At 52.6% G+C, this 8,247-nt stretch overlaps 1 protein-coding gene across 1 annotated transcript in view; it reads left to right on the top strand.

Annotated features, from left to right (window-relative positions):
- Positions 1–1,597: 1,597 nt before the first annotated feature.
- The window catches only part of ACSS2 (acyl-CoA synthetase short-chain family member 2), a gene marked incomplete at its 5' end in the record, with an annotated part of 12,883 nt that continues 6,233 nt past the window's right edge, over positions 1,598–8,247 (top strand). Inside the window, 7 exons of the mRNA XM_010080195.1 lie at positions 1,598–1,689; positions 2,240–2,343; positions 2,625–2,697; positions 3,507–3,582; positions 4,503–4,617; positions 6,193–6,231; positions 7,996–8,133. Coding sequence (XP_010078497.1) covers positions 1,598–1,689; positions 2,240–2,343; positions 2,625–2,697; positions 3,507–3,582; positions 4,503–4,617; positions 6,193–6,231; positions 7,996–8,133 — 637 coding nt within the window. The remainder of the gene's footprint in view (positions 1,690–2,239; positions 2,344–2,624; positions 2,698–3,506; positions 3,583–4,502; positions 4,618–6,192; positions 6,232–7,995; positions 8,134–8,247) is intronic.

The following is an 8,247-nucleotide window of genomic DNA, read 5'->3' as shown; positions in this document are numbered from 1 at the left end:
CAAAGGCTCCGTGTCCATCCCACCACCAGCCCACCTTGCAGCAGCAGGGACCACCTGAGCCTGAAGCAGATCAGCACCTGTGGAGACGTGTTTGCAGAGCGGGGCATGGCCAGGCTCTGCTGGAATCTGTTACGGAGATATATTGGAAAACACAGCCAGTGAAGGCAGGGAGCTGAGCCTTCCTGGAGTGCGGGACTGCAGGGCTTGCGTCAGAGTGCTCCCAAGTTTTGCATGCAAAGCAGAGCCTTCCTCTCCCTTAGGCAGGTATTGCACCACTGAGCTGATGGGCGAACCTGATTTCCCTGGCACGGGGAACCAACATGCTTTCTGCTGTGTCCTTGGGCTATGTCTGCCACCAGCCAAAGCAGCACTTCACCTCCGGCGCCCGGCCGAGCCCCCAGACAGCACGCACGGCCACGGGCTGCCTCTGCATTGCTGCATCGCAGTGGCCCTCCTTCTGTTTGCGTTGCTGGGCAAAGGGGGAGCGGTGGTTACTTTTAGCTAGAATTCAGTACGTATTTTTTGTATGCTCTGGACTGTTTGAGATGTTAAAGAAGTGAGGTTTCTGTTCCCGAGTTAGACGGAGGTGCTTCTTGGCTTCTCCCCAGCACTGGTGTTGTTTTTCATTTGGCTGCACGTACTCAAGGGGACACTTTTCAGGGGCACTACCAGCTGAGAGTGATACTGCTATTCTTTCATGGATCACTAATGTTTCTGTGCTGGCTGCCTTGGGGAGAGACCCAGGAAAGTGTCTCGCTCCTTCCTGGGTGTGGGAGACTGCTGTTCTGCCGAGTGTGAAGTCATCTCAAATTTATCTTTAATCTCCTGGTCTGCTGGGAGCACCACCTCATTGCATGGCTGACATGTTGTGTCACATTAAAATTAGCTGGTTTTTACTTTGGTAGCAAACCTTTTCCCTGGGGATGTGACATTCCTGTTCCATCTCCAGGTGCAGCTCTTGGCTCTTCTTCCCATCGGTGTGTCTGATGGCAGGGTCCCACTGAACTGGCACCTGGGCTGCAGGAGCCCGGAGCTGGTTCGTGGAGGACCACAGAGAGGATAATGCAGAGCAGGCATGGCACTGCACAAATATACACGGGTATATTTATATATGACCTTGGAAGATAAGACAGCCCTTGGCATCCCATCCCTGTCCGTCAGATGGTAGGTATTTGAGGGCTGGGTGTTGCTGCATGACAACATTGGCCAATGTTTCGTGCAGACATATCTGGAGGCATAAGTGTATGTGAGCAAGGATGCCATGCCATAAATCCTGGCTTGCTCTTGAGCGTGTGTCCTCTTAGCTTTGGTTCTGTTGGACACTTCTTGCCTCTCTGAAAGTACCATGTATTTCCACTGCGTGCATTCAATTGCTTTCAGATGTAGTGGTCTACACAGGGTTGGGGACTTTGGATGAAATTTTCCCGCTGTTGGAAAACTTTACTCCAGGATTGGATTTCTGGGGTTTGGTTACTCTGTGTGTGGAAGGCAGGTTAGGACATACATGTTGTCCAAAGCAGTAAGCACCTCTGAATTTGCAGTGTCACTCTTACCTTGCAATGCTTGTACAGTAACAAATATTATCTTGCTGTTCCAGGGAAGGGAATGAACCTGGGGATTCTGCGAAAATCACATACAGCGAGTTGCTGCACAAAGTCTGTCAGTTCGCCAATGTCCTCCGCAGCCAAGGTATGCGGCTGAAGCAATAGGAGCGTTGGATACTGGGAAGGCATTAGACCAGAGTTTTGGAGATTGGGTTCATTTTTTGTGTGGTTGCCAGTCTGTTGAGTAATTCTGTGCAAAATGCTTCACTTCTTTCTCTGCTTCCATGGTTGAAAGCAGGGGGGATGCAGATTTTCTCTGCAGTGCACTTTTGGAGATTTGTCTCTGGCTCTGTGAAAACTAGTCAGTGCTGCTCACATCAGCTGTACAAGGAAGAAATTTGCACTCAAAACTTCCTGCTCTGGGATTTTCCAGCGAGCAATGGGCACTGGTTACACTTCTGCCTCCTCGAAGGGCTGTGTCCAGTGAGAACATGGAGTGTTCATTGCAGTCATCCGACAAGAGCCATAGGGCTTGAAAGGCAAAACTCAAGGCTGGTTCAGGTCTAACTCCAGCTGAAGCTGTATTGTGTGCATAGAAATGCTGATTTAAAATCATTAGTTTCTTTCTATATCCTGTTCTTTTGTCATGTGACGAGTTCATTTTGACAAACGCCATGTTTGCTTTCCCTCCGCAGGTGTGAAGAAAGGAGACCGAATTTCCATCTACCTGCCGATGATCCTGGAGCTGGTTGTAGCCATGCTTGCCTGTGCCAGGATCGGAGCTCTGCACTCCATTGTGGTAGGAACAAGCCCTTTGCGTTGCTCTTGGGGAGAGCAGCTCCTGTTTTCAGGAGAGGAGCTGGAAAGATGGGTGCTGACCGTGGGATGGATGGAAACTAAATTATGGTGCTGCTGTTGCCTAGCCCTTTTCTGCGTTAACTGTGGAATGAGCTCCTTTAGCTCTCTCCATCAGTGCCTGATGGTATTGTTTACCATGGGTGCACTGCACAGCTGCTGTTGGGTTTTTGGGGTTGGGGTTTTTTTGTCTTCTTGCTGACTCAGTTGTGTGATCTCTGTCAGTTTGCAGGTTTCTCAGCAGACTCTCTTTGCGAGCGGATTCTTGACTGCGGTTGTTCTCTCCTCATCACAGCAGGTAAAATGCGCATCTGTGCCCTTGAGCCATGGCTGTTGCCTGTCTGAAAGGTCTTTATTTGAAAAGCCAGATGCGCTTGGAAATGGAAGAGGAAGGGGCAGTGCTTCAGCGGAGCTGTTGCAAGGCGGATACACTGCTTGTAGCTGTGCTCGAGTGCTGTTTTCCACTTTGAACGTACAGTGAAGCAGCGAAGCAGCCCACCCACTTTATCCTGTAAAGCATGATGTCACCAGCTGCTAATAACATGTTTCCAAACATTTCTCATCCATGTTGCTCTGCAAAATCAGCCAGATGTTTGCAAGATGTATCATTTATGAGGCAGTCCTAATATGAGAATTCCCTCCTTTCCCCATTTCAAGGACGTTTCTGCTGCAACTCTCAGCCTTCTATAGCAAGCGATCAAGAGATTGGTAGTGTTTGCATGCAAGCCCACTGCGTTTCCCCAACTTTTTTTTTTTTTTGCAATAGTGAAAAAAAAAAAGTGATTTTATTAATAGGTCCATGGCATGGAAAGGACCCACTAAACTGCAATCTGTGTTCTGTCTACATTGGATTATTTCCCACAGAATATTCCCAAGAGACTTGTCGAGTCAAATTGGAACCTCTCCCAGGGAAGGAATTTCACCATTTCTCTTGGCAGCTGTTTCTCTGGGCTAAAAGGGCGTATTAGGAAACCTTTCCCATCAGCTGCCTGTCAGCTTTCCCTCACTCCAGTGCATGAGCTCTGCTCTGCCATCCTGAAACCGCTTGTTGCTTCCAGGCTGCCTTGGCTGTGAAGCCCCTCTGATGTTTTCCTTACCATTTTGCAGATGCCTTTTATCGAGGGGAGAAGCTGGTCAACTTGAAGCAGATTGCAGATGAAGCCCTCCAGAAATGTAAAGACAAGTAAGTCTGGATTCCCTCCTAAGAAGGGCATTGCTACGGGAATCTGCTCCTGCGCAAATGGAAATGGAAGTGTCTGTAGATGGGCAGACCCTGTGGCAGGTCAAACACGAGCTGCACTACATTCGTGAGCCTTTCAGAAGTTATGTAATACATGCTTTGACTCCCTCATCTTGAAAATATTTTAACTTTCCTCTTGTCCGTTCTGACCTGAAGGCCCATGTATTGGATGGGAGGATTTGCTGGAGACAGATCCGCCATCGTTATGGCTGGTGGCAGATCTCCCAGTTCCGCAGCAGCAGCTCTTGGCGCGGGAGGCAGTAATGCAGCGCCGTGCCAGCTGGGAACAGTGCCGTGGGGCATGTCAGGATGAGGCTTAACTGTTGCTCCAAAGGTGCTCATTCAGCAATAATTAAATAAACCAGAAACGATTCAAGTTTGGGAAATGGCTGTGTGAACAGGAACGGGCACTCCAGTTGACATGCACCAACATGTGCAGAGGACCAGGGCCTGAAGGCACACCAGTATGTGGTGAAGCTGCTTTATTTTTTAAAGCATCTTCACTGAGATACTGTAAACCATAAAGACATGGACAGGTCTATCATCAGATTTTCCAGGAAGGGAAATAATCATGGTGAAATGGCTTGGCCAAGCTTACAGACACAGTGTCTGTGTAGCTTGTGCGATTCTGAATGTAGTCTTGTAAGTTACATCAAACATGAAAATTTAGGGCAGATAGTCTGCATGATAGGAATTCAAACTCTTTAAAAGCATTTAAAACTCTAAAACTTGAAAATGTAAGTTTGTATGCATGTAAAAGTAGGTACCTGGGAGGACAGAAGTGATCCTGAAGTTGGGAATTAACTGCTGGAGACAGTGTGTTGGTACCCTGACGGGGCTCTGACAGCTCCTGCCTTTTACAGGGGCTCCCCTGTGAAAAAGTGCATCGTGGTGAAGCACCTGGGGAGGGAAGAGATAGCGGTGGACGGGACATGCAGCAAGTCTCCCCCTCTCAAAAGGCTGTGCCAGGACGTGCAGGTATGCTCCTGGAGGGATGAGAGGGGGGATTGTATTGCCCCTGGGCCTGAGCCCAACAAATCAATCCATGCAAAACCACTGCAGTGCTTCCCTGGATGCTCCTGTTCTCTGTTCCTGTTTTCTTCCCTCCTTGCTGTTGTTGAATTGCGAGTGGTCTGAAAAATGGCTCCTTTACCTTACCAAGATCCTCTCCCTGCTGCTTCCTTTAACACCATCGCCAGCTGCCAGCTTGCAGGACCCCTGACAGCACAGTGGGGTGCATCTTCCAAAGCCGCTAGGACAAGGACAAGATGCCTGTTTTCCTCTGCCCAGTGAAGGACTTTTCCTTCCTAACCCTGTATCTGTCTCCCCTTTTGTGCAAACACCAAAGACATCCTGCACTGTAGCTGTGACAGTGGAAGAGAAGAGGAAAAACAGGAGATCTGTGCTGGTGGCATGGGTTCAACGCAACCCCCCAACACGACAACAATCATACGCTGAGAATAGTGCGGTCCCTGTGTAGCTGGCACAATGACTGTGTCAGCTGCTGGGGCTGGAGCTTTCCCTTGCAAACTGAAACCAGATGAAAGGATGCGGCCAGAGGCATGTGGTGAGGTGGGGGTGGAAGGAGGAAGGTGTTGTGAAGCCGTGGCTGCTTGCTGAGCTCCTGAGGCTGGTGTGCAGCCCTGCTGCGCCCAGTGGCTACCTGCTACCTTCTTCTGCTTAAAAGGCAGGTTGCTTTCGACTGCCTAACAGCTCCATGTCTTGCAGTGCTGTCTTCTGTCCTGGTGTGTTTGGTGATTACTTGCATTGGGTTATCCCCAGGGTGCTGCTTGCTCAGAAATGGGTTGGATTTGGAGGGTGCATTTGAACTTCGGGCTCTGCTTTCAGAAGGGATGGTCTGTGCGCATCCCTGGAACAACAAGTCCAGCAGATTCTGTATCTTTGAGTTTATTTTCCTCATTCAGCTGTGTTCATTTTATTGGGGTGTTGTTGGGTGTTTGCTAGCCTGGCCGTGTTACACTGGCCTCCTTTGCCCCTTCTCTTGTGAGGGCAGGGTAGCTGCAAAGGGGTGGGAAGACTGGAGCAGACCAGCCTTCCGGGCAGTTGCAGAGAAGCCTGTCCCTGCCCTGGTTGCTGTTGGTGAGGTGAGGTTGTTGTGTAGAGTGTCCCGGGAGGAGGCTGGAGGGTGTCTCTTACCCTTTGGCTCTTGCTGCTCTACTTGTTCAGACTCTTCATGAAAAGATCGCTTTCCTTTGTGAGAGTGTTTTTACCATACTGTTAGGTTGTGTAACATTATCGGACAGTCCGTGGGCTGTGTGTCGGCTCTGTGCTTCTGTACCCCGCTGGCCATGTGCAGGGGGTGGCCTCTGCGAGCTGCTGCGGAGGTGGTGGGTACCCAGGGAAGGTGATGTAAATGGACAGGCTTTTGCTCAGAGGGCATCTCCTGGCCTGGCCTCGCGTCCGAGCGCTCCCCAGCCTGCTGGGACAGTTTCCCAGCATCTGGGCCTGTGGGCTTCCAGCTCCCTGCCTGCAAAGCCCAGTGTGGATCCTCTGCTTCTGGACTTTCACACCCTCTTTGTGGATTTTTAACAGGAAAAAAAGACTGAGAGCTCACAGAGACTCCATCCCAAGGTATTTACACACAGCACTGCCTTCCTCCTCGTGGCACCTTCCCTCCGCTTCCCCCTCCGGGGCTCCACCTTCCTAACCGCTCCGACTGCACGGCCACACGTGCCTTCCTAACCGGGTTACAGCAGTTGCATGTTAGCGATAGATACCACTCGCCGCTTGGCCACAGCTCACCACCAACTTTGCTGCCGGAAACAAATCTGCATCCGTAAAAACCCCTGAGTGCACGTCGGTGTGCTGACGGGGGGAAACGCAGAACTGCTGGAATGCGCTGTCAGCATTCAGTTCACTGTTTATCTCTCTGACTTTTAAAAGCAGCTCTCGCAATGCGTTTCTCTTTGCGGTGAGGCTGGCAGGGATCACCTGCCACTTCGCGGCTGTGGGCAGCAAACCTGGAGCTCTCTCCCCACCCCATCCAGGGAGCTGCGGCCTCAGGAGCCCTTGAGCAGGCAGACAGAGGCTGTGCCGTGGGTCTGACCTCCTCCGTGGGGCAGTGGAAGCTGGGTGCTAAAGTGGAGGGATCCCTGAAGGAGGGGTGGGAGGAAGCAACTGCTGGGTGAGCCCAGCTTGGGCTTGTTTGACCTGGTGCCTTGCTGGGAGCTTGCTGGTGGGACACACGTGTGGAAACTGCTTCCCCAGGTAAAGCCAGGAGTGCTGGGGATCTGTGAGATCTTCCCAAGTGGGCTCGGTTACGCTGGGATGTCAAGCAGCTCATGTCCCCTGCACCACGTGTGTGGAAACTGTGTGCTGGGCCCTGGGCCCTGGCTCCCTCCCAATGGCACGTGAACATCTTTAGGGCCGCAGAGAATCACCGTGTGAGCCCGTGGCTGCTGTCCGTGCCTCCGCGTGCCCTGGCTGAGGGGACTCTGCAATGGGCTCTCGCTCTGCGAGGCGGAGATGTGCCACAGCCGGGAGCTGCGGGGCTCTGGGTCGGCGTGCCTGCCCTCGCAGAGATGTGGGAAGCGGAGGTCTGTGCTGAAGGCTGGGGAGGGTTACCCAGTCAGCTGCCCCCAAGCTCCTCCGAAGAAAGGCGAGAAGGTCAGGTGGAGTTAGGTGTTGCCCAGAACTGTGCCACCCTGGCGCCATCGCCAGCCAGCACAGCGCTGGGGGTGACCTCTGCCCATCAGCCACAGCGCTGGTGGCTGTCACAGCTCTGCCGTCCTCAAACAGCTCTGTCAGGTCGCCAGTGCTGGGTGGCTCTGCATTGGAGCAGTCACTTCTTATCAGAGTAATTACCTTAAAATCCAGATAATGGATTTTTTGGGGTCTGCAGGGCCAAGCAGTGTGAGCCCAACATGTTCCTGTCTGTCTGGGGCCGTGCGGCCGCAGGGGTCCCTGCAAGGTGTGCAGGGCCGGGGGTGTGTGGCTGTGCTGAGCGAGGCTCGCTGCTTTGCTGTTCCCCTCCGGCAGCCCAGGAGGGCAGGAGGAGCCTGTTTGCTGTGGGAACACAAAGCAACGGCTGCTGCAGGCCCTCTCCTGGCTGCTGCTGAGAGGGATTTATCAGCGTTACCCGTGGTTTGGACAACCTGCTGCAGGTCTTGCAGCCAGACCGGCTTTAAAGGTTTTCCTCATGGCTGTGGGCTGAGAAAAGGAGCTTCTGGAGTGGGAGCTGCAGCTCTGGTGCATGGTTCGCAGCAAACAGCTCTGGGGCAGAAGCTGTACTGTCAGCATCTGCCTCGATGGCCCATGAAGGTTGGGGCTGCACCCCTCGTCCCCCCTACCTCTTGCTTTTGGCCAGGCCTGTTTCTAATCTTCTGCTTTTCTCAGAGCCCCTGGAACCCAGCCACAGACATGTGGTGGCATGAGCTGATGAGCAGTGCCAGCACGGAGTGCGAGCCCGAGTGGTGCGACTCGGAGGACGAACTCTTCATCCTCTACACCAGCGGCTCAACCGGGAAACCCAAGGTATGCTTCCCAGCTCACCGCCCACGGGGCTGGGCTGAGCCACAGTAACACCGCAGCTGTAGGACCTGGTGAGGGTCACGCTTGGAGGCACCAGTAAGAAGAGACATGGAGGTC

The sequence above is a fragment of the Pterocles gutturalis genome, unplaced genomic scaffold (assembly GCF_000699245.1).
Source record: "Pterocles gutturalis isolate BGI_N339 unplaced genomic scaffold, ASM69924v1 scaffold4494, whole genome shotgun sequence".
Lineage (NCBI taxonomy): Eukaryota > Metazoa > Chordata > Aves > Pterocliformes > Pteroclidae > Pterocles > Pterocles gutturalis.
This window is presented reverse-complemented; position numbering and strand designations above follow the sequence as displayed.